Genomic DNA, 26,347 nt, shown 5'->3' on the forward strand with positions numbered 1-26,347 from the left:
TTTTGTTTATTGCGCATTTATGACGCTCCTGGACTCCTCGGTTCCAGGCCAAACGCGGCTGAGCTTCGCGCTCCTCCGTCTGGTTCTGGGCAGAGCCCTCTTAGCCCTTGCCCCCGACGTCCGCGCATTGGCGACAATGCAGCGGTCCCCCAAGGACGCAGGGAAGGAGCCAGCCAACTGAGTCGGCTCGCGGTGGATGGAAGCCCGGCCCCCGAGGAAGGCAGAGCCGGGCAGGATCAGCTCTGGGCTGCCCGCAAGCGGGCAAACGAAGAGGCCCCCACCACGAAGCGAAGCCCCGCCATAGGCAGGTTGGACGTGCGTCCAGCCCAGCCTTGGAGACCCCCGGGATGGAGGAACTGCTGGCTCGCGGCGCTCCTCGCAGGTGAGCAGGATCGGGACCAAACTGATGGATATGGTTATGATTTCGTGCTGCGAAGCTCCCGGGACTTTTTAAAACGAAGAGCGGGGGGCAGAGGGATCAGGGGGGCTGCAGAAGCATAGAGACTTATTTCACTTTACGCGTGCTCGCGTTGTTCCTCTGATCAAAATCGCCCCTTCCAGCAGCTTGCAGACACGGTTTGGTGGAGGTGGGTAGGAGAAGTAAGTACGTGACTCTCCGCCACCCCATGGCTATTGGCAGAAGTGCCAACTTGGTGCCCATGGGTGCCCGGGGCCGCAGATGCCATGCAGCTTACATGGCCCTGGCACCGAAATTTGTGGGTGCCTTGCCCCTTCATGGGGAATTTTGTGGGTGCTTGGGCACCCAAGACCCCAGGGAGTTGGCACCTATGGCTATTGGCAGCTTTTGGATCAGGGTTTCCCTTGAGACTTCATTTCAATCTCCCTTTGGACTTCATTTCTGTTGTCACTCAGTTTTGTATCAGAAAAATGTTATGCAGGGTGACCATAGCATAGAGAATTGAATACTCCCGACAGTTGAAATTCTCCACTCAGAGAGGCTGAATTCTGCGCAGGCTGAGAGCCTTTGCCTGGGGCTCCTTATTTTGCCTAATTGTTTCAGGTCTGGGGGTTTGCATCTGCCAGTCGTGGCAAAGAACATTGCAGCGTGCAGCAAAGGCACCATCTTCCTTCCTTCAGCTGAGATGGCATCTCTGGTTCATCAGCTGTGGCTGACACTCACACAGCCCTGTGTTTTCGCAGTGGGAGGTGAGGTGGGGTACCAATTCCTTGGCTACCCAACTTCAGAATGTGGGAGGAGTGGGCAAAGGGGTGAAGACCCTGCATACGAAAACTTAGGACATTTTTTTGTTTCTTCCACTCTTACTTGTACATTCAAGAATGTGTGTATTGCAGTTGTGTGGTGTGTTGTATTTTTTAAATTAATTTTTATTGCATTTTCAGTTTTATCATAATCACAATTTCCATACATATTTCAAAAAACTCAAACCTCACTCTATTCGAGCATCGACTTCCTCCCACCCCTTTTTCTGACTTCCATACATATTTACTTTATTCTTAGCATTTCCATAACAACTTTTTTACCTTCTCTCTTGTTTTTTAATTCACCTCTTTAAATGTAAATCAGTTCCTTATATTCTCTTTCAAAACATTTCAACTCAAACTACAAACGTTTTCAAATGTTTACATTGTTCTTTCAAATATACTATAAATTTGCTCCAGTCCTTTTGAAACGGTTCGTCACGCTGATTCCGGATCTTCCCAATCAGCTTTGCTAACTCTGTGTATTCCACCATCTTACTCCTCCATTCTTCCACTGTTGGGCTCTCCTGTGATTTCCATTTCTGAGCCAAAAGTATCCTTACGGCCATTGTGGCATACTTAAACAGGTTTACATCTTTTGGGGGGATTTCATCTCCAATTAAACCTAACAAGAACATCTCTTTATTTTTTATTAAAGTTATATTTCAAAATCTTTTTTAATTCATTATAAATTATATCCCAATAGGCTTTCACCATGGTACACGTCCACCACATATGATAGAAATTCCCCTCCTTCTCCTTGCATTTCCAACAATTTTTATCCTGATTTCTATACATTTTAGCGAGTTTGGCTGGTGTTATATACCAACGGTACATCACCTTTGTTACATTTTCTTTGAGTGACATACATGCTGTGAATTTAATTGTTTTTGTCCACATTTTTCCCATTTTTCAAAACCAATGTTATGTCCCAAATCTTGGGCCCACTTAATCATAACACTTTTTACCTCCTCATCCTTTTTGTGCCACTCTAGTAATAATTTATACGTTTTCGACAATGTTTTTCTTTGACTGCTCAGCAATTCCATCTCTATGTGTATTGCAGTTGTTGAGGTCTCTTTGATGCAGTGAAACAGACTTTGGGGCCATCCGTGGATCTCTGAAAGAGAACAGAACTGTGCTGAAACTAGGACTTTTGTTTGAAGTGACGTCTCCTCTTCGCTCTCTCCCCTTTACAGCCTCCATCCTGAGTTCCTGCTTCCTCTTGACTCAAACCAAGGGCGAGAAGGAGATAGTCATCAAGATGGACCCAGAACACCCAGAAGAAGGAGGCAGTGTCACTTTCACACCTGTAGACATTGATGTGGGGAACCTTAACAGCTTCATCTGGTACCGAGGGGAAATTGAGGAGAGTAGTCGAATCTTTACTTATATACTAGTACCATCTAGAATACAGAATAATGGACCTTCCTTCACTGAGAGGGAGACTGGGGGCCTAGACAGCTCCCTTAACATCAGGGATTTATGGCTAAATGACTCTGGACTCTATACATTGACTGCTAAAGTATCTTCAGGAACGGTGATAGGATTTATACTCATAAATGTCTTAGGTATGGTGTCTACTTTTAGGATCCGCCTTACTTCTATTACTGTAAGTTATTTTAAACTGTTTCTAATATTGTGTGTTTTAATGTTATAGCCTGCCCTGGGAACTAAGGGCCCAGGGTGGGTAAATAGTGGTAAAGGAAATAGTAATCACAGAACTGACTTTATAATCTGAAACACACACAGAAAGAGAGACATCGCACGTTCTTTTGTAATTCACGGAAATCTGTAATAAAAATTGTTTTTTTAAACAAATCAAAGAATTGCAGAGTTGGAAGGGACCCCAAGGGACATCTAGCGCAACTCCTTGCAATGCAGGAATATGCATGGAGAAGAGTGATGAGGGAGCCCAACAAATCCATCGGCATGTCACTACCTGGCAGCCCTGCTGACCTTGAGGCTCATATTCCATAAACTGGGAACGTTAATTAATGCCGTTGCGATCTTGCTTGTTAACCTTCGGGTAGAGTTGCTTAGTCGGTTACTGGTCCTGTTAATACGATTTTGTAATTTCTGCTATATTGTTGTTTTACCCATTTTATTTTTATCGCTTTGCTCCCTGCTCTGGGGTTGGAAAAATCCAATGAGGAACGGGATAGAAATACTGTAGATTAATCAGAACGGCATGGAATTCTCTCGTGTGCAGGGAAGCCGGAATGTGCAGTGCACACAGGTGTATTTGTCCACGCAGGTCACCCTCCAGCTGCATTCGTGGAGGGATGTGAAGAGAAAGTTTGAGACGCTTCACTGCAGCAAGGCCACAGACAAGCTTGGGGCAAAGTTCCCACCTTTTTTCTTTCTTTTTTTGCTCCTGTCTTTAAAAGTAGTCAGAGCAGGCAAGAAAGATTCTGGTGATACTCTTTTTACCACATACAGTCATACCTCATGTTACGTTTGCTTCATGTTACATTTTTTCAGGTTGCATCCCACAGCGACCTGCAAGTACTAGAAAGGGTTACTTCTGGGTTTCATCCCTCGTGCATGCGCAGTAGGGCTAAATCGCGCTTCGCACATGCGCACAAGTGCCAAATCGTGCCGCGCAGATACAGCGCTTCAGGTTGCAGGCTTTTCACGTTGTGAACGGGCCTCCAGAACAGATCCCATTCACAATCAGAGGTACCACTGTATCTCCATGCCAGGGAGGGGGGGGGGAAACCTTTAGCTATTCATCAAGGCTGTTCTGAATCAAATAACTGGCAACATTAGGTTGATGTCCAGAAGAGCAGGTTTCACTGAAAATTGCCCTATACTCAATGTTACACATGTGGAGGACATGCAAGAAAATAAAGGAATTTTTGGAATGTAATCTATAATGAGCTTTTAAAAATGATTAAGGTTCCTATCCTTTATTTTAAAAACCGGAGGTGTTTCTCTTAGGGATATTTGGCCCAGATATACCTAAAAATGCGAGAGAATTATTCTTGTATGCTATTGTAGCTGCAAGAATATTAATTTCATCAAACTGGAAAGGAGAAAAAATTCCAATAAAGCTGGAGTGGCAAAGTAAGTTGTTGGAGTACGCCAAATTGGCAAAAATGACAGTAAAACTGAGAGGTTCTACAGGGCAAACTTTTATTAAGAGATGGGATATGTACAAAAAAAATACCTTATAAATTACTGTAATAACATAATGCCAGTGGGAGGACTCGAATGAATTCTGTGGTATGTTGACTAACAAGAGAATACAATATTGATAATTGACAAAAGCAAATAAAAGAAAAGAAAATGAATGTTAATAGTGTGCTAGAGAGATGAAGCGGTAAATACACGATGGGGTGGCAATATTGGGATACTGCCAGGGAGATAAAGTCCATCATGGCCCCCAAGCCGGCTGCCGGACGATCCATCGATCTCCCGTAGTCACGCAGTATGAGCAATTAGCGACACGAGTTTCCTGAAAATACCTTGCCACATTCCAGGGCTCATGCACACTCTTATCAGCAGATAATGCACAGCCAGAAGTCGCACTCAGGAGAGCATTATTTACAAGCTTTTATTCAGCGTTGATCAGAACAAAGAAAGACATGACTGTCTGCATCAGTCTTCGACAGAGAGAGAGAATGAAAGCAATAGCAAACATAAACATCCTGTGAACAGGAAATACGCAGGCTGTGACACAAACATCCTGCTCCCTTTTAAGGTGGAACGGAAATATCCTAACATCCTCCCCCTTTCCGTGTAACCTGTAGTACCTGTGGTTCAACCCAATTGCAACCTTTGTACGTAAACCTTAAGTTGTTCTCTGTTAACAACCTTAGACAACAGATCAGCAGGAATTTCATTTCCTGGCATGTAGGACACCTGAATGAGTCCTTTCTGAATACAATCTCTTGCACGATGTAGCTTAATCTGCAAGTACTTGGTTCTTTGCTTGCAACTCTCTGAGTTCAGCAAAGCCAAACTCGATCTATTGTCTTGATACACTTGTACAGGACATTTCACAGACACTCTGATGTCCTTAAACGGTTGCATCAACCATTCACAATCCATGAGTGAAAATGACAGAGCATTGAGTTCTGCTTCACAGGAACTTAGGCTCACTGTTGTCTGCTTCTTGCACAACCAGTCAAACAGGCAGTGGTTGTACATGTAGCATACTCCAGAAGTGCTCGTACCATCCGTGGTGTCACTTCCAAAACTTGCATCTGCAAAGATTTCAAGACCTCCAGTCTTCTGACTGGTGAACCTCAGCCTGTAGTGCATAGTCCCTTTTAAATAGCGGGCTATGCGCTTCAGAGCTTTCCAATCCCGAACAGTAGGATTGTTGGCATGTCTGCTAAGCAGCTTACAGCTTACAGCTATGTCAGGTCTTGAGCATCTAGCAATGAAATTCAACTTACCTAGAATGCAACGTTGTGTCAGAAAACGCTTCAGCAGTACTGTCTACCTGGTAACCTGTCACCATCGGTGTGTCTGCTGGGTTTGCATCAACCAAATTCAACCTGGTTAAAACATCAGCAATTTTCTGTGTTTGGTGTACCAGAAAATTACCTGCTTGGTCCCTCTCCACCTGTAGAGAAAGATAGTTGGATACCTTCATGTCAAAGTGCTCCTTCAGCTGAGCTAGGGTGTTTTGGTAGAAAGCCTGATTCTTCCAAAACATCAGAAGATCATCAACAAAACATAAACAATACAGTTTGTTTTGCCCCTCCTCCTTGACAAACACACACGGATCAGCTTTGCCCTGGTGAAAACCTAGAGAAAGCAACGTCTCAGTGAGTTTCGTGTTCCAACACCTGGCACTCTGCTTGAGACCATATAAGGATTTCCGCAGTTTACAGACCATTCCCTTCTGTATCTGCATCCCGTCAGGTGGAAGCATGTACAGCTCCTCCCCCAAAATCCCGTACAAAAGAGCTGTATTAATGTCATGGTGGGAAACATGCAGTTTCTCCTCCGCAGCGATCTTGAGCATCAGCCGAATGCTCTCATATTTGACTGTGGGGGAGTAGGTCTCATGGTAATCCTGTCCTGGTACCAGTGAAAAACCTCTGGCAACTAATCTAGCTTTGTGTCTGACAACCTTGCCATTCTGGTCTGTCTTGGCCTTGAAGACCCATTTGCTGCCAACCAGTCTCATCCCTGGGACTACCGGTACCAGTTCCCAAGTTTGGTTCCTGTTCAAGGAATCAACTTCAGCCTTCATGGCATTAAGCCAAGGCTCAGCATCTTTAGAGGTTAACTCCTGAACCTCTTGAAGCTTGAAGGTTCCCACACCTTCTCTGAGCTACTAAGAACAGCAGTTGCTGTCTTAGCAAACTCATCAGCAAATCTCTTTGGAGGTCTGCCCTTCGTGGCTCTCTCAGATCTGCGTACTAGACGCAAGTCTTCTGGACTCATCTCCTCTTTCTTAGGAGAAAAGTGACCAATGGTGAACAGTGGTTCTTCCAGTTCATTGTCAGACGCATCAGATGGTTTGACTGAGGCCTTTGCGCTCTTGTAGTCTGCTGTGTCATCACTGTCACTGATACCAGCAGCAGCGCCGCCCACTGAACTGGAATCTGAACTCTGATCATCATCATCATCGTCATCATCCTCAGCAGCTTCTTCAGCTTTAGCTGCTTGCTTGACATCACCTTTTAGCTGCTTGCTTGACATCACCTTCAGGCTACTCTGTTGTTGTTGAGGCGGCCGGCCAGGCCAGCTCTGCTGCGCGCGCCTCGCTGGCCCACCCTAAAAAAGGTCAACAACTTTGGGGTTCCCCCTACAACTCTGGGCAACCTGGGGGGGCACCGGATGGATCTTTGTACCCCGGTGCTGCATAGACGGCCCTGATTCCATGCAAAGGAGACACAGTAAAAGGGCTTATACCAGGCATCCCCAAACTCGCCCTTCCAGATGTTTTGGTACTACAACTCCCATCATCCCTGCCCACTGGTCCTGTTAGCTAGGGATGATGGGAGTTGTAGTCCCAAAACATCTGGAGGGACGAGTTTGGGGATGCCTGTCTTATACACATCCTGTAAGACCTATTACAGTCGTTAAGAGTCGTCAACAGGCTCATCTCAGCTATCTGCCAATCTCCCATTCCCACCACCCTTCTGAGTAATACCCCTCCCCACCTTCTCACTATATAGAAGGATCTGGCAACTTCTGTTTCAGTGTATCTGAAGAAGTGTGCATGCACACGAAAGCTCATACCAAGAACTAACTTAGTTGGTCTTTAAGGTGCTACTGGAAGGAATTTTTTTATTTTGACTATGGCAGACCAACACGGCTACCTATCTACTTTTAAATTATTATTATTATTATTATTATTATTATTATTATTATTATTATTATTATTATTATTTAACTTGTATGCTTGTTTCATCTTTTTAATCTCAATAAAGCAATTTAAAAAAGAGAAAAAAAAGAAAATTGCCCCATACTCATGTGATCAACTGGGGAAGGAAAATCATGGACACATACTTTCCAAAGCTCACAGCACTTTTCTCTCCCGTCTTGCAGATGTAGAGGAGGCTGACTCCCATCCCCAAGCGTCAATTTTTGGAATCATCCTAGGTTGTATGATTGGAATCGTGGCCATGGGAGGTCTGGGGTTGCTCCTGTACCCCAGGTTTCACTCAGTGTAAGTCTGCCGTCCTGGTCCCCTTGAATCAGGGTCCCCCTGAATTTGCCATCTCCCCCTGGTTCTCTGGGAAGTTTCTGCTCTGCTTAACTGCTTTGAGTGGTCTCTCTGCTCAAGCTCAGGGTTTGAGGCTGTCTCACTGTGGTGAGCCAATGTGGTGTAGTGGTTAAGAGCGGTAGACTCGTAATCTGGTGAACCGGGTTCGATTCCCCGCTCCTCCACATGCAGCTGCTGGGTGACCTTGGGCTAGTCACACTTCTCTGAGGTCTCTCAGCCCCACACACCTCACAGAGTGTTTGTTGTGGGGGAGGAAGGGAAAGGAGAATGTTAGCCACTTTGAGGCTCCTTCGGGTAGTGATAAAGCGGGATATCAAATCCAAACTCTTCTTTTCCTTCTTCACTGGTGTCCTGCCCGGTTCCCCAGATTACGAGTCTACCGCTCTTAACCACTACACCACACTGGCTCTCACTTGCAGCAGCTGAGGTTGCCTTTCCTTGATAATCCACCAAAGGCACCGTAGGCCTATCCTCTGTTAAACCTGATGATTCTGATACACAAACATTTGCAATGAGTAGATGACCACATCAAGCACCCCTCCAAAATTGGTTAGAAACTGTACACATTGGGTTGACTTTTCAATTCTAAAAGGTAAAGGTAAAGGACCCCTGGCAGTTAAGTCCAGTCGTGAATGACTCTGGGGTTGCGGCGCTCATCTCACTTTACTGGCCGAGGGAGCCGATGTTTGTCCACAGACAGTTTTTCCGGGTCATGTGGCCAGCATGACTAAGCCACTTCTGGCGAAACCAGAGCAGTGCACAGAAACGCCGCTTACCTTCCTGCCGGAGCGGTACCTGTTTATCTACTTGCACTTTTTGGCGTGCTTTCGAACTGCTAGGTTGGCAGGAGCAGGGACCGAGCAACGGGAGCTCACCCCGTCGTGGGGATTCGAACCGCCGACCTTCCGATCGGCAAGCCCTAGGCTCATGAGGGGTAGCTAAATTGTGACCTTCCAGATGCTGTCAGACTCAATAAATGTCTGGAGGACACCTGATTGAGGAAACCTTCCTTAAAGGTATTTTTTTGCCATTTGGGGAGTTCCTAGCAAGGCATTTTCTTTGCACCCCTAACCCATCTCAGGCCACTCGCCTTGCCTGCTTCCACTAATCTAGTAGGAGTTGTTCCTTCCGTGGTCTCAGCCTTTTGAGCAGAGGGTTCAAAAGGAGCAGAGGGTTGTGGGTTTTGAGTGTCTCCTGCTTGGCTCTGGTGGGCTTATTCTCCTGGATCTCTCTCTGTTCCCTAATGCTCTTTCTGTCCTGTTTCTGTCATTTCAGAGCCAGGCGTCGCTGACACGAAACCCACCATGGTAAGAATGATACACATATGATTCCTAATGTATTCAGACTCCAATCTCTAGAAAGGAGTAGGAAGGGAAGGGGAGGGGGTTTGAGCCAAAGCAGAGCACAGTGAAGGTCTTCCTTCCTCAGAAGGAAGTAGGACATGGATGAGGAACTTTTTCAACCCAGCGAGCCAGATCCTTATTTCCATGAGTCCTGTGGGCCAACTTTGACATGTAGGCTGGGTCACCCCTCTACCAGTCACCTGACATCTGCCCCTCTCAGTGTGTCCTGGTTGGTTCTGCTGGGCCTGGGTTCTGTCTGTTGTACGTTCCAGGTCCGTGACTTTCTCTCTTTGTAATTTCAGACCAGTGCTTCAGTGTATCGGTAGGAACAGAATACAAACCCACACTGGTAAGGATAGAACAATGGCGGTACCTAATATATGCAGACTTCAGCATTCTGATTCAAAGTCTAGAAGCGGGAGAGGGGTTGAGTTGCAGCAGAGAATGTCTTTCTTCCTGCAAAGGAAGTAAGAGCAGGAGTGGAGAACCTCTTCAGCCCAGCAGTCCAGATCTTTATCTCCATGAGCCCCCTGGGCCAAGTTTGCCAGGTAGGCTAGGTCACCAACCTGTCAATCACATGACAACAATGACTACGAATTTCATTTGCAAGGAGGTTCCTTTGAAGTCGCTTATAAACAGACTTCAAAGTGTGGGCCACCTTTGGAAAGCAATTTTCCAATCTATATAAGTTGATGCAACCCCAGGATAAAGACGCCCATGTTATTTGGAATAAAACTTGCAGCATTTACTGAGGACAGACAAATACTCTATATAGAGAATAATCCCCAAGAAATACAAAATGTTATAAGAGCTCTTAAAACCAACAATTCACCAGGCTTTGATGGTTTACCTGCATAATTTTATAAAAAACATTTTCAGATAGCAGTACTGTTAAAATTAAGCTGTTTAACTATTGTAAGCTAACTAAGGTAATATAAGAATCTTGGAAAGATGAAAAAATAACCTTAATTCATAGGAAAGACAAATATCCGACATTACCCTAATCTTATAGACCAATATCATCATTAAACCAAGATTTCAGAATTCTTGCTCCAATGTACACAAAAAAGTTAAAGTTATTTTAATGTATAGACATCCAGACCCATGGATGTCATAGAAATAGCTTTGGTTTTCTTAGATGCTGAAAAAGCTTTTGATGGGATAGAAAGTAATTATTCATATTCCCTGTTGGATAAATTAAATACTGATGTTCCTTTCTTGGAATATATCAAAGCTGTTTCTGAAGACCCATGCACAGTTTTATATATAAACAAACAAATATAAATATTTGAAATCATTTTTGAGGAAGCAGAGCCCCCCCCCCTTCACCTTTGCATTTTTTGTGTGCTGAACCATTGACAAAATTGATAAAGAAGTACCGGGGGGAAATGTTAAATCAAATACCAATGCTGGTATTCATAATATTGATGTTGTGTGAAGTATATATGTATTCGATAATACTATGTACCTATGAATTTGTTGAGTTTATGTGTTTGTTGTGTTTTTTAAGTGAAATTTAAACATATATTTAAAAGGAAGGATCTAGAGCTTGGCTGTTATCCTGACACCTTTACACTCGCTGCCTGGATTTCTGGAAGGTGGGATCAGGTTTGATGTTTCCTGGATAACAGATTGATTATTGATTGCATGCTTTCCCTTATAACCCTGCAAGTAGAAAGTTGTGAGCTCTGTTGTGTCATCATGCTTGCTTTTGAAAAATTCAACAAAAGCTAGAAATCCAGGGAACGGCCTTGCAATAAACACTCAAAAGGGCTGCCCCTTTACAGCCCCCGATACCACAATGCCTTTGAACTTCCCCTTGGTCCCACTGACTCCTTCTGATGTTCTCTTGCAGGGTGAAGACATACAATATTCAACACTAGCCTTCAAGGCCAACCACCCTCCTTAGCCAGAGCCAGCAGCCGTCTGGCCTTTGGAAAGCAACATAATATGCTCAGAAATCAAGAAGAAATGATCAGGGATAATTCTCCCCCGGTGCTCTCCTCAGTGCAAACATCTCCTGTGACTCACCTCCTTTGCCTGGATTGTTTTGGGGAAGTGTGTTGAAAAAATTGGTTGCCTTGTCTGAAGAGAACCCACATAGGCACACAGTCACCTGGTGTAATAAAAAGTTTTAGCAGTGGGACCAAGTGGTTCAAGTGGTTTTTGCCCCTCTCGCCTCTTCTTCCAGCTCCGCCCCCCAGTGCCGCTTCTCTGGCCCACCACAAGGTCTGAGGGACAGTGGACCAGCCCGCAGCTAAAAAAAATTGCCGGCTCCTGACCTAGGCTCATTGTGTACGAAGAGAGCATTGCTCAAAGACAACAGTCTTGATCAGAGATAATGGGATCTTAAGGAGACAGTCACCTGCTCATAGCAGTAGATGATATGAGGTGGACAAAAGCTTATTTGAGGGTGCAGGGCATAGAAGTCTGCTATCCTAACCATGCCTACTCAGAAACAAGTCCTCCTGAATTCAGTGAGGCACACTCCCATGTAAAGTGGGGTTAGGATTGTGGTCCCAGTCATCTCCTTGATGGGGAGAGCCAATGTGGTATAGTGGTTAAGAGCAGTGGACTCGTAATCTGGTGAACTGGGTTCGCGTCTCCGCTCCTCCACATGCAGCTGCTGGGTGACCTTGGGCCAGTCACACTTCTCTGAAGTCTCTCAGCCCCACTCACCTCACAGAGTGTTTGTTGTGGGGGAGGAAGGGAAAGGAGAGTGTTAGCTGCTTTGAGACTCCTTTGGGTAGTGATAAAGCAGGATATCAAATCCAAACGCTTCTTCTTCTTCTCCTTGAGCTCTTGTTACGAGCTATTGTGCAAAGAAGGAACTGAGAACAAATCCCTCCCTCCAACTTTTGATCTCCAAGTGGGGCCAATGGAAGGAAGTTTGCCTCTTCTTTGTCCCTTCTGCGTAGAGCCGCCTCCCTTCCTTCCTTCCCCTTTTCTGCCGCAGCCAGAAGCCGGGCCTCAGCTCTGGTCTCTGCCCCACAGTCTGTCCCCTGGCTGGCTGGCTTCGGCACAGAGAGAGATGTGAGGTGTGGGATCCTGGTGCTAAGTTCCCCACCCTACTCTGTGCCCGTCGGGGGCTCTTGCCCGGCACAGAAGCAGGAAACACAGGAGCACCAGAAAGAGGACGAATCCAGGAGTCAGCTGAGGGGAGTCTCCTCTGGATCAAAGTCTGAAATGAGGCAGGAGAAGCCGCCGTGGTGTGCTAGGGCTTCGCTGGGGAAGAAGGGCTCATGGCAGGCCACGCTCTTCAAAGGTGAGATGGATAGGGACCCTAAATAGGAGGAAGGAGACACAAAGAGGGAGGGGAAATAGGTGCTGCATTTCGATTTGTCCTTTGCCAGAGGGTGGCTAGTCTTTGGTGGCTGACTGTACAGCTCCAGCCACCTATTTCCCAACATTTTACTGCAATGCGCTCTACGTGGGGCTATCTTTGAAGATGTCCCGGAAACTACAACTAATCCAGAATGCGGCAGCTAGACTGTTGACTGGGAGTGGCCGCCGAGACCACATAACACCGGTCTTGAAAGACCTACATTGGCTCCCAGTACGTTTCTGAGCACAATTCAAAGTGTTGGTGTTGACCTTTAAAGCCCTAAATGGCCTCAGTCCAGTATACCTGAAGGAGTATCTCCACCCCCATCGTTCTGCCCAGACACTGAGGTCCAGCGCTGAGGGCCTTCTGGCGGTTCCCTCACTGCGAGAAGCTAAGCTACAGGGAACCAGGCAGAGGGCCTTCTCGGTAGTGGCACCCGCCCTGTGGAACGTCTCCCACCAGATGTCAAAGAGATAAACAACTACCTGACATTTAGAAGACATCTGAAGGCAGCCCTGTTCAGGGAAGTTTTTAATGTGTGACGTTTTGATGTATTTTTAATCCTTGTTGGAAGCCGCCCAGAGTGGCTGGGGAAACCCAGCCAGATTGGCGGGGTACAAATAATAAATTATTATTATTATTATCTGCTATGTGATAGCACGGAAAGAGATTTCGATCTCTCTAAGGGTGATAGGCTACATTCACAACATACATTTAAGGCACTGTGATACCACTTTAAACCATCATGGCTTCTCCCAAAGGATTCTGGGAGGTGTGGTTTGTTAAGGGTGCCGAGAATGGTCAGGTGACTACTATTTCCCCTCTCAAAACTACAGTTCCCAGAGATGCCTGTGAAGAGGGATTGACTGTTTAAGCTACTCTGGGAAGTTCTTGAGGGCTGCAGTCCAGCACTGAGCAGGACACACAATCACTTTTTTAAAAAATAAATAAATTAATTTATATACCGTTCCTCATCTGAAGAGCACAGAATTGTTTACATATAACTTTGAAAAACCATAACATAACCTTTAGAGGAGGCCCTTTTCTCAGTCCTGTCCCCTTCACAGCCAATCTTGGTTGGGATGTAGGACAGGGCCTTCTCAGTGGCTGCTCCCAAACTTTGGAGCTCCTTTCTTAGAGAAGTTAGACCGGTTTCTTCCTTGTCCTTCCTTTCTTATTTCAACATGCTTTTAGGAACTGACTATTCTTAAGGAAAGGGCTGGTGCTGTGATGTTTTTATTGTTATTATCTCTATTTTTAATAGATCATAAATGTGTGTTTGTGTGTGTGTTTAATTATCTTTTAATGATTCCCCCCCCCCTATGTTTGTAGCTTTTGAGTCCCCGTCTGGGAAAAAGCTGGGCTATAAATAAATATTATAATAAATATAACAAAAACAACCACACACATGAACATAGGGAGTTGTTTTATTATGTACTTGAATTGTGAATGTTGACATTTCAATATTTGTGCAATTTGTTTTTATAATCCACTTAGAAGCCTATTTTAGCATTAAGTGACATATAAACTAAGAAATTATAATGGAAAGAGATGGAAAGAAGATAAAGTCCCTGCCAGAGAAGAATGGCAGATCAAGTTGATGGATTGTGCCGAAATGGCTAAAATGACCGGAAGAATCAGAAATCAGGAAGACCAAAATTTTAACAGGGAATGCGGAAAATTTATAACTTGTCTTAAAGACCATTGTAAACAGTTAAAATTGTTAGTAGGATTGGAATATCACTTGTAGTTTACTGGTGAATCTTGGACACAATGGAGAGATAGAAGATTTGGATTATTATTTGGTATGTTAATTGGATGCCTTTTATTGGAAAATTAATAAACGTTCTAACAAAATTAAAAAAGATTTGGATTATCATAAAAGATACAGGAGGAAATGATTAACAATAGGACCCACAAAGGGGAGGAGAGAATTCCAAGAGATTCTTTGCAATCTTGTTTTTATGCTGCATGTCAGATATGTGACTGTAAAATTTTAATCTGAAAAACCAAATAAATAAATTGCAAAAAAAACGAAAAGAAATTATAATACGGGGACGTGTTTTTGCTCTTCTTTCCCCCGCTTCATGCTGCAGCCTCCATCCTGAGTTCCTGCTTCCTCTGGACTCAAGCCCAGGCCAAGACAGGAATACCTATCAAAGTTGAACCAGAAATACAGCAAGAAGGACAGAGTGTCACATTAACACCAGGAGATATTGATGTGACCACACTTCGTAGCTGCAAATGGTACCGAGGGTCAAGTGCTGACGAAAATCGAATCTTCACCTACTTCCTAGCTCCGGTGATTTCACAGAAAAACGGATCTGCCTTCACTGGCAGGGAGACTGGGAGAAGAGACTGTTCCCTTCGTATCACAGATTTAACACCAAGCGACTCTGGAACCTATACACTGGAACCAGAAGGACCTCTGGAACAGAGAATAGGGGCTATCAATATAACCGTCCCAGGTATGATGAGCTTGTTCTCCAGTCATTCTGACCTTTTATGCACCCAAATCTGCCTCTTCTACTGAGCTTTGAGGGCCAAATGACTCTGGAACCCATACATTTAATGTTTTAATGTTGTGTTTTAATCTTGTTTTTAAGTTGTATTCATTCAACTTGTTTTTATTATTGGTTGTTAGCCGCCCTGAGCCCAGCCTTGGTTGGGGAGGGCAGGATATACCGTATCTTTCGCTCCATAGGGCGCACCGGACCATAGCGCGCACCTAGTTTTTAGAGGGGAAAATAAAGGGGGGGGAGAATTGTTTCCCTTCTCACCCTCAAAAAGCAAAGAAGCCAAGACAGCGAGCGGGATCCACCCCGCTGGATGTCTTGGCTTCCTCTTTAGCCACGCGCAACCTCTCCAGCCGGGAGAGGCTGCACACGGCTTCGTTTTTAGCCGCGGGGCTGGGGCGGGGGAAGCCCGAGCTTCCCATGACCCCAGCCCCTAGAACAGGCTGCTATCCGCAAGCCTTTGGAGCCCAGCGGGAACTCCCACCTGGCTCCGAAGGCTTGCAGATAGCTGCCTGAAGCCCGGGGAGCGCAGCGGGAGTTGGCGCTGCGCTCCCCGGGCTTCAGGCTTCAGGCTGCTATCCGCAAGCCTTCGGAGCCCAGCGGGAACTCCCGCCGGGCTCAGAAGGCTTGCGGATAGCTGCCTGGAGAGCAAGAGGGGTCAGTGCGCACCGACCCCTCTCGCTGTCCAGGCTTCAGAGAAAGCCTGCATTTGCTCCATAGGATGCACACACATTTCCCCTTCATTTTTGGAAGGGGGAAAGTGCGTCCTATAGAGTGAAAAATACGGTAAATAAAAATTATAATTATTATCATTATCATTATCATTATTATACGTTGAGAACAGAAGGGCCTCTGGGTTTTGAAACAGGAAGTCAAACCTAGAGGTCTCAGCCATGATTCCCCCCCCCATCTTTTAGGGGGTCCCGTTGGTGCCTTTAGAAGTTTCTTCCCTTTTATCCCTCCAAATGTGTCCTCTAAGCAGCTTCTGGCTAGGTCTCTGAGCATTTCTGCTGAGGGCTGAGTGAACTTGCCCCCAGCACAACTGTCTCCAAGGAGAAGCCCTGTCATAGCTGCTGGGTTCATTAACTGCAAGCAAATTATGGAGAATTAGAAGAAGAAGAATGTTTAGGTTCAGGTATTGAAGGCAGCTACTTTTAATAAGGGTTCCTGCTGCAATTCCCTAATTCCTAGCACAACGCGGTTGGTCTGGAAGCTCCCCTGGGTGGGGGGTAACTCCATAAAATGGGCCTTTTGATTGAGGGTAAGGTTTCTTCCCCCTTTATAAAACCCCTCTCACGTGGCAACCACAACCCTCAGTTTTTGCTTGACTCAAGCCCAGGGCAAGACCCCAACTGAAATAGTTCAGTTGCTGCCTTCATTATACACCTTTAGGCACCAGGCAAAAACGTCCGTCTTCCTGCAGGCCTTTGGCTGATTGGCATCCGATGCCCTTTTAAAAGTGTGTAAGGGGGGGGAATTATTTGTTTGTTGTTCTTATTTTTATCATGTATTTTGTGGGTTTTTTATATTGTTATTTTATGTTGTGAACTGTCCTGAGATCTATGGATAAAGGGTGGTTAACAAATTTAATTAATTGATTGATTAATAATAAAAATGGTGGAACCAGCAAACCCAAAAGATAGGAAGAGTTTCTGCTCAAATAGGTTATTCATTACTAGTCCTCAGGGTGTTGCAGGAATTTATGTATAGGTTTGCGGGGACAGTTGCCCCTCCAGCAGATATCATGCACATGCAGCCCGCTACCAAAATCAGCACAATCACTTTTGTGATTTGTCCCCACAACACTTCATCACAGTTTCTTCCTACCTATTCAAAGAGAGCCAGTGTGGTGTAGTGGTTAAGAGCGATAGACTCATAATCTGGGGAACCGGGTTCGCGTCTCCGCTCCTCCACATGCAGCTGCTGGGTGACCTTGGGCCAGTCACACTTCTCTGAAGTCTCTCAGCCCCACTCACCTCACAGAGTGTTTGTTGTGGGGGAGGAAGGGAAAGGAGAATGTTAGCCGCTTTGAGACTTCTTCGGGTAGTGATAAAGCGGGATATAAAATCCAAACTCTTCTTCTTCTTTGCTGCAGGATACCAAATGTAACAATTCACTGATAGATGTATCTGTGTACTGGCTCACTGGGAAAACTTTAGAAATTCATATAGACATGTGAGCTCAGCTACTCAGCAGTCCCTCTGCCTGAGTGATAATTCCTGGCATCCTGATACCTGAGTGCCAGACAGGTAGCCATTCCAGAAATAACAACCCCAGATGAAGACAAAAGGGTGTGATTAACTTGGCTGGGAAACAGGGAAAGATCTCTTTTGTTACGCTTGATGGGTGTTTGGTGGAGGGCAAGGGGAACCATGGGGCAGGGTCCAGGATGCTCAGATTACTGCCACCAGACCTCCCCTTTCATGATGTAACCATGATGTATTAGTGATGTAGTTTTGGGGGGTGTAACATGGGGATTAGCAGCTAATAAAAGTTTGGGTTCTCTTTTGTTTGGGGCTTCCATCTTGTTCCACCTTGTGGCAGGTGGGAGTCCTGTCGCGACAGTCTTCAATAAAGGCCAAGCCTACTGGCTGCTGTTTTGCTCTGGTATTCCTGGCTGGTGTCCTTGTTTTTTTGTCCAAGGGAGCCCTCAGATTTCTCTGTTAACAAGGGTCAGCAGATGGAAGGAAACTCAGCCATTGCCTATTACCAACCTTCACTTAAGGAACAGATCCATGGGTTGTCTGGCTTTTTAAAAGGCAGATTCTTTCATTTCTGTGTTTTGCATCATGACTATGTTATTCTTTCCTCCATTCACCTCAAAGGCCTTGATGTGTTTGAAAAGAGGCGGTCAGCCAGATGAATGTTGGTCCTTATTGCTGCCATTGCTGCGTTCCTCAAAACCTTCTTTCTGGTTCCAGATACTGCTCTGCTGGATGCAGGAGTCGTTTCTCGGATTGTTGTTGGGTCTCTGGTTGCACTGACGTTGTTTGGAACACTGCTTTGTGTCTTATTCTGTGAGTAAGATGTTGGAAGTGCGGAGCCTCAGATTCCTGGGTCCTGTCGCCAACTACTGGAGCCCAGGGGTATTGCTGGACAGGGCAGGGGCAGAGGGTCTGCAGAAACAAATGTGCATAAAATGTGTTTGTGCTATCTTAGACATAAATGCCACATTATTGTTGTTGTTGTTGATGATGTTGTTATTACCCCGCCCATCTGACTGAGTTTCCCCAGCCACTCTGGGCGGCTCCCAACAGAGGACTAAAAACAGGATAAAACTTCAAACATTAAAAACTTCAGATGTCTTCTAAAAGTCAGATAGTTGTTTATTTCCTTGACATCTGAAGGGAGGGTGTTCCACAGGGCGGGTGCCACCACCAAGAAGGCTCTCTGCCTGGTTCCCTGTAACCTCACTTCTCACAGTAAGGGAACCACCAGAAGGCCCTCAGAGCTGGACCTCAGTGTCCGGGCTGAATGATGGGGGTGGAGACATTCCTTCAGGTATACTGGGCCAAGGCCATTTGGGACTTTAAAGGTCAGCACCAACACTTTGAATTGTGCTTGGAAACGTACTGGGAGCCAATGTAGGTCTTTAAGGACCAGTATAATATGGCCTCGGTGGCCACTCCCAGTCACCAGTCTGGCTGCCGCATTCTGGATTAGTTGGTAGTTTCCAAGTCACCTTCAAAGGTAGCCCCACGTAGAGCGCATTTCAGTAATCCGAGTAGGAGATACCATACTTTTCTGTGTATAAGACTAGGTTATTTTATTTAAAAATTATGTTCAAAATTGTAGTTCGTCTTATACACGGATACAATCCCCCCCCCCATTTTCTCAATTTGGAGTCCCCCAAAATAGGGGGTGTCTTATACATGGGGGCATGTTATACACAGAAAAATACGGTAACTAGAGCATGCAAGCCATCCATGTCACACCCCAAAAAAATTCTTCAGTGAAGTCCCATTCCATTCATTTATTCCCCTTTGAATTTTCTGACAGAACCTGCTCCAAATCAGTTCTGCTTCTATCATCTCAATTCTTTACCCCAATATCATCCCTTATTATAAAGGAAAAAACATAAAAGCAAAGCTCTGTGTAGGGTGAATGTTCAGGTTTGATTCCCACTTTTCTTCCTACTTCAGGGGCCTGTCGTCTGAGATTTAAGACGTCTGCCCAGGTTGTATCTCCACCTCCTTTACCTGATGATGTTCCCTTTTCTGGACAGGTGAGACCTCAGTATAGCGAGGGAAGCCATTTGCACTGCCAAATCCTATTTCAAGTTTATTTTCAGCATGCTATATTTAAGAACATGAAAGGATTGCAAGGGCCCTGCCCCAAGGAATATACAATCAGTAAGGAAGGGAAAGGATTAGCAGTTGACAACTCAGCAAAGAGGGTGGGGTTGGGACACAAAAAATCGGCTTTCTAAAAGGGAGGCTGCCCTCCTCTGGGGCGTTAAAAAATGTTTTGCAAGCCTGCGTCTTCCCAGGGTTCACCTAAGCCTGTTGATACCCGCCTTCATTTCTCAACGGATCCATTTTGGTTCAATTTCTGTTGCCACACAGCACTCAACCAGAGCCAGGGCCTTTTCAACTCTGGCTCCCGCCTGGTGGAACGCTCTGTCTCATGAGACCAGGGCCCTGCAGGAGCTGATTTCTTTCTGCAGGGCCTGTAAGACAGAGTTGTTCCGCCTGGCCTTTGGCTTGGAATCATCTTGATCCCCTTCCCCTCTATCCTTTTTCCTTTCTCCTTCTGTGATGGAACTCCTATTTGTGGACTTCCCTGGCTTTTTTCTGGCCCACGTAGGAACAGTCTGGATAGTTGGCTTTGGTGAAGATTTGATGTTTTCATCCCCAAAAAGTTTTTGATTTGAGTTTCTATTGAAATGAGGCTGCATTTTCATGTTGTATTTTAATCTTGTTTTTAAGTTGTATTTTAATCAATTGTTTTATACCTGGTGTTAGCCACCTGCCCAGTCTTGGCTGGGGAGGGCAGGGTATAAATTATTATTATTATTATTATTATTATTATTATTATTATTATTATTATCATTATTATGTTTGCTATTAGAACTAGCCATATTCAGAATTCAGCACTAACGCACTGTCTGGGCTAAACAGTTCACCAGTCCCTGCTACTGGTGCTGTTGCTTAATAACCAAGAACTGTTCTTTAGCATCATTACTATTACTGTCATTTGTATTAAATCCAGGTCAAGTCTGACAGCTCCTCTGATCCCAACCGCATGTACCAGGTAGGTGTAGGTCCTTCACATTTATCCTTCTCTCAGAAAAGACATGTGATCCCATGTGATCTCCTCTCTCAAAGGGACAGAGCCACTGGAAGGAAAGGCCCTACCAGCCTTCTTAAGTCCTCAGATGACTTTGGTCTCTGGCTGAAACAACATCCACTTTAACTCAGCAACATGGTTGACTGGGAGCTGTCCGTGGTCCTGATTTACCTGGTCCTGATTTACCTGAGCCCCAGCAGAATCAGAGGCAGAAACTTTCAGACATGTACTACACAAACACCTCCTCCACATATGCTGACCTTGTAAAGGAACATCTTCACATCCAAGGTGATGGGGGATTTGTTCTGAATATGGATTCAGGTTTCCTCCTCCCTGCTTTCCATACTGATGCCTTCCTCTTCCTCTTCCTTTCTTGGTTAAAAGTTGTTTGTCTTAAGAACTTAGAAGAGTTCTTAAGACAACTAGCAAAACTGACGGGAAGAGTTAGAGGAGTACTGAACCAGAAAATATTTGGAGAATGGAGAATATTTAAGGATTATATAAGATCATATTGTACCAATCACACCATATTAGCAGAACTTGAGTGATACTTGTAAACACAACAAATACCGTTTGTGGTGTAGACGGGAACAATATTAAAGAATATAAAACTGTGCGAAAGAAACGACAGTATAAACAGTACAATGAGAATGATTGGAAGACTCGTTTTGTCAGAAGTCTTTTTTATTTAAATGTTTATTTAAGTATTAATTTGGAAGATGAAGTTTTTTTATGTACATAAATTTGCTTTTTCTTCTTTCTGTATTTTCTTTTCTTTTTTCTTAATTGTTTTTTCTTTATTTTTATTTTTGTAGTATGAGATTGTAAATTCTTTGTATAAGTGTGTAATTTAAATTAATAAATATTATTTTTTAAAAAAGAACTTAGAAGAGTCTTAAAATAAATAATTATAGTACAAATAATTAAATTTTCAAAGACTCAGGACAATTTTATAGTAGATAAGTCTATTAACGGCTATTAATATGGCTGGCTGTGTGGTACCTCCATGGTTAGACTCATAGGCTCACGGAATGGTAAAGTTGGAAGGGACCCAAACGGTCATCTAGTCCAACCCCCTGCAATACTAGAGATGGCCATTCAACCTCAGTGGCCAACTTCCCAGGATACCCAGGTTAAAAAAGAAGAAAAGAAAGTTTTGCTCTCGGTGCTTCTGTCTCATGCAACTCCATTTCGTCCTCAGGCCCTCCAACAGAGAGACCAGCCAATGTACAACCAGCCGAAGTGGTGATGCAGGAACCCACCAATGTCCATTTTACTTCTGAATTGGAGCTTCAATGGAAGAGCACACCCTGGAAGTCCGAAGTACAGCCCCCTGGTTCTCTGGCTAAAGGGATCTTGTGGAAGGGCAAAGGAGACCTTGGAGATCCAGTTGGAATAAAAGTTCTGAGCTAGCTCTGAATCTGCATGAAATAGCTTCCGATGCCCTACTCTGGGAAGCTCTCCCCGTGATGGCCATTAAATTCATCAAAATGTTACTTGTGTGGCCAGCATGGCCTCCTTTGCCAACCAGGTGCCTGGCAGATGTTTTTGATTACAACCCCCATCAGATCCAGCCAACCTCTGGGGAGCACCTGTTTCTGGATTAAAGAAACAGAAAACCATATTCCATTTTTTGCTATGGACGGAGCTGGTCCAAAAGAATTGGTTGCCCGAGGCAACAAGAGTAGTTGAGCATTTCTTTTTGGCAAAGTTGTTGAGCTTGCAAAAGTTCTTCCATCTTGGCAGCAATAAGTAATTAGCAATTTGTTATACTTTCAAATCAGCTGCCCGAGGCTGCTATCTCACTCTGCCCAATGGAAGGGCCAGCCCTGGCTAATGGGCAAACTGCCTCCTTTCTTGGTGGTGTGAGAACATGCCCCAGGGTCAAGGTAAAGGACCCCCTGGATTGTTTGTCCAGTCAAAGGCAACTATGGGGTTGTGGCACTCATCTCGCTTCAGGCCAAGGGAGCCGGTGTTTGTCCACAGACAGCTTTGTGGGTCATGTGGCCAGCATGAATAAACCGCTTCTGGCACAACGGAACACCATGATGGAAACCTGAGCAGCGCACGGAAATGCTGTTTACCTTCCCGCCGCAGTGGTACATATTTATCTACTCGCGTGTGCTTTTGAACATACTATATCCAGTTGGTTAGGACTGAAAATCCAAGGAAGATGATCGCTTAAGTTCGCAATGCTTTGCCCAGGCCTTCTCCAACCCATAACCCCAGAATCTCTGTTTCATTTGCTTTTATATATTTTATACAGTGGTACCTCAGGTTAAGTACTTAATTCATTCCAGAGGTCCGTTCTTAACCTGAAACTGTTCTTAACCTGAAGCACCACTTTAGCTAATGGGGCCTCCTGCTGCTGCCGTGCCACCGGAGCACGATCTCTGTTCTCATCCTGAAGCAAAGTTCTTAACCTGAGGTAATATTTCTGGTTACAAATAGGTAGCCGTGTTGGTCTGCCATAGTCAAAATAAAAAAAATTAAAAAAATCCTTCCAGTAGCACCTTAAAGACCAACTAAGTTAGTACTTGGTATGAGCTTTCGTGTGCATGGACACTTCTTCAGATACACTGAAACTGGAAGGAATTTTTTTATTTTTTTATTTTAATATTTCTGGGTTAGCGGAGTCTGTAACCTGAAGCGTATGTAACCCGAGGTACCCCTGTACTGTTTTATTTGTTTTGGATAGTATTTCAGAGAGAGAGAGAGAGTACATAGTACACCACTTACAGATTTTAAGCACTTTGGAAATGCTTTTAAATAAATCAATGAAGCTGCTGGTAGATGCAATTAAAAAATAAAATAAATTTCCTGAATCACCACCAGGAGGCACATGATTGCATGTATTGAGAGAGTTCCTTGAAACTCAGCGGAATAAATTTCTGAGTAATGTCATCCTTCTAGGAGGGTTGAAATGAAGGTCCCCCCCCCGTCCCCCCCCCCGCCCCATCAGTCTTTGTCAAAGTGCTTTGGCAAATGTCCTGGCAACTTGGTTCCCGGGTGAAATGGATTAACCCAAGTCCTTTTTCGTCTGGTTTCCAACCTAGTTTTATTTGTTAGTTTGCTTTTTACCTTTCTTTACCACCCATCAACTTAACTGTGCTCTCAGCAGAACACCTGCCCACGTGGTAAGACAAATTATCTCTAGAGAACTTAACCGCTGCTGACACTGGCCACAGACAAGGCATGAAGCGAAGGAAGGAAGACGAACTTACTCCATTCATAAGCAGAGGTTGGCTGGCCACCTGTCCTGGATGCTTTGATTGAGATCCCTGCATTGCAGGGGGTTGGACTAGATGACCCTCAGGGTCCCTTCCAACTCTACAATTCTATGATTCTGAGATTCTAGGACCCTAGAGTCTAGCAGTGACCAAAGTCAGACTCCTGTTCCACTGGCTAAGGCACTGGACCAAGTTCCTGCCTTTGAGGTTGGCAGTCAGGGGCAAACTAAATGTTATCCCATGCTGCAAAGCAAAAGTTCCTGTTAAAGGTTGTTGTTGTTGTTTAGTCATTTAGTCGTGTCCGACTCTTCATGATGCCATGGACCAGAGCACGCCAGGCACTCCCGTCTTACACTGCCTCCCGCAGTTTAGTCAAACTCATGCTGGTAGCTTCGAGAACACTGTCCAACCATCTCATCCTCTGTCGTCCCCTTCTCCTTGTGCCCTCCATCTTTCCCAACATCAGGGTCTTTTCCAGGGAGTCTTCTCTTCTCATGAGGTGGCCAAAGTATTGGAGCCTCAGCTTCAGGATCTGTCCTTCCAGTGAGCACTCAGGGCTGATTTCCTTAAGAATGGATAGGTTTGATCTTCTTGCAGTCCATGGGACTCTCAAGAGTCTCCTCCAGCACCATAATTCAAAAGCATCAATTCTTCGGCGATCAGCCTTCTTTATGGTTCAGCTTTCACTTCCATACATCACTACTGGGAAAACCATAAAGGAGCTGAGCTTAATTTTCTCTATGAAAAGTTAAGTCTCCAAGGAGATGAGAGACTGTTGCTGCCCCACTGAGAGGGAAAGTCCTCTTGAAGAAGAGACTGCCATTTCCTGAACAGCCGCTAGAGGGACACAGAATCCCATATAAATAAAAAGACAGGGTGTTGGGGAGTTGATAGAAAACATCCAATCTCGGTTTTGAAAGTCAGTGGGTGGTCTCCAGCAAATATTCCTGTCTCAGCCTAATTTATCACACAGGGTTGTTGTAGGGATAAAATGGAGTAATTCCAGGCCCACCGTCCGAAGCTCCTTGGAGGAAGTGTGGGATGTGATATATAACACCACCACAGCCAGCAACAGGCTCAGCTTGTGGGCTGTTGATTTGCAAGGCTGTGTTTTGATGAAGTATGTTGCGAGAATGCTTAATGGGCACTGGTGCTTCTCCATTAATACTGAACACACATTAAGTGCTCAGGAAACCATTTTAACTGCGTTGCCTGAATCAAGAGGCGTTGTCATCACTAAATACCTCCTCAAATGATGGGGCATTTAAATGCATTTCACGAGATGCAATTAGTACCTAATCGGTTCAGTTGTTTTCACAATGTGTGCAGAAATTAATTTGGTATCCTAACAGTTGTTTTGTTTTTGTTTTTTGCAATTTGGAGAGGGGTTTTTTCCCTAGGGCGTCTTTGGAGGCCCAAACCCTAATCTTGTCCCATCACCAACTTTGGTTGCCATCCCAGTCATCTTCAAGGAATGAGGTGGGGAGGAATGTTATCCTTAGTCTCAGGCAGCAAAATGTCTTGGGCCAGCTCTGCAGGCAGCCAACATCCAAAGGGATTTGTGCCTGTGCACGTGTTATAATTAGGATTTTCCATCTCAGGCACCAAAAATGTCTTCAGCCACTGCTCTGTCAGTGTTGCGGGCACCGCCGGGTGCCCCTGCAGAGCCCTGCCCACAGGGTCTTACTGCCCCCATTCCTCCACAGGCACAAATCAGGTTTGAAAGAAGCAAGAATCCTCTCCCCAGCAACAATCTCCAGAAGGATCACCACACAAAAAAAGTAAATAATTTGTTTACAAAAAATAGCTTGGACAAAAGTTACAACACTCTTTTTTCAAACCTTGGGGCAGCGTGGATCAACTATGAAACTAATAAAGCTTAGGTTTCAGGGCCCATAAGCAACTTTTGATTAAAAATTTTGTGTTGAGAAGACCTAATTTGAGTCACATAACTCTAATTGGTTAATCTTGTGTTGAATATATTTCAAGAATCCCAAAGTTTGAGAGTCAGTAGCACAGATGTTGTAAAGGTGTGTTGATCTGTCGGGGAACAACCCCCTTGAAGAATCATACAACTGTAGCGTTGGAAGAGATCACGAGGGTTAAGCCAGTCCAACTCCTTGCAATGCAGAGATCTTTTGCCCAACATGGGCTCGAACCCACGACCCAGAGATTAAGTGTCTCATGCTCTACCGACTGAGCTACTCGTTGCTGGCTGCCAATGTCATTTCAAGGGGCTCCCATGTCAGTTCAAGCTTCAGGGCCACAAAAATGTAGGTCCGCCACTGCTTTGGGTTTGGAAGTGTGGGTTTGTGAGCGCGGTTCTCGTGTGCGTAATTGCGCAACAAGCACCGAGCGGTGCAAGCGCGGTTCCGCCGTGTGGCCGGGAACGTTTCCCAGGCTTGTAGATGCTCCCAGGGTTCCCCGAAGGTTAGCGACCCCCTTTTCCTCCCGTGCCACGTTTCTGCCCGAAATTCGCCCTGCCTTTCCGGGCGGGCGCCCTGGGCTCTCTCTATTGCGCTTCCCAGACGTGGCGGGACGGGCGCGCCCTGGCTCTTTCTCCTCCTCCTGCTCCCCTAACGGGAAGTGTCTGCTCGGCAAGGCGGGGCCGATCGAGGCTTCAGTGGCCGCTGGCTGGTTGTGGGCAGAGTCCTCTTCTCCCCGCCTCCGACGGCCGCGCCTTTCCTGCGAATCCCGCTACCTGGCCGAGGACGCGGCGGGCTGGAGCG

General features: G+C 45.3%; 2 protein-coding genes and 1 long non-coding RNA gene across 3 annotated transcripts; all 3 read left to right on the plus strand.

Annotated features, from left to right (window-relative positions):
- Positions 1-68: 68 nt before the first annotated feature.
- LOC308592426 (cell adhesion molecule CEACAM16-like) lies at positions 69-11,404 on the plus strand. Its single transcript, XM_081203830.1, has 4 exons — positions 69-382; positions 2,421-2,792; positions 9,191-9,222; positions 11,114-11,404. Exons 2-4 carry the CDS (start codon positions 2,486-2,488, stop codon positions 11,165-11,167), a joined length of 393 nt encoding a protein of 130 aa, XP_081059956.1. The 5' UTR covers positions 69-382; positions 2,421-2,485; the 3' UTR covers positions 11,168-11,404.
- A 776-nt stretch (positions 11,405-12,180) lies between these two features.
- LOC308590535 (cell adhesion molecule CEACAM4-like) lies at positions 12,181-21,884 on the plus strand. The gene is made up of 6 exons (XM_081200671.1): positions 12,181-12,523; positions 14,680-15,051; positions 18,021-18,116; positions 19,242-19,324; positions 20,311-20,352; positions 21,590-21,884. Exons 1-6 carry the CDS (start codon positions 12,445-12,447, stop codon positions 21,635-21,637), a joined length of 720 nt encoding a protein of 239 aa, XP_081056797.1. The 5' UTR covers positions 12,181-12,444; the 3' UTR covers positions 21,638-21,884.
- A 19-nt stretch (positions 21,885-21,903) lies between these two features.
- LOC308590661 lies at positions 21,904-23,219 on the plus strand. The gene is made up of 2 exons (XR_014009850.1): positions 21,904-22,839; positions 23,025-23,219. It is a non-coding gene; the product is annotated as an uncharacterized lncRNA (long non-coding RNA).
- Positions 23,220-26,347: the final 3,128 nt, after the last annotated feature.

The sequence above is a fragment of the Podarcis bocagei genome, assembly GCF_964188305.1.
Source record: "Podarcis bocagei genome assembly, chromosome: 7".
Classification (NCBI taxonomy): domain Eukaryota; kingdom Metazoa; phylum Chordata; class Lepidosauria; order Squamata; family Lacertidae; genus Podarcis; species Podarcis bocagei.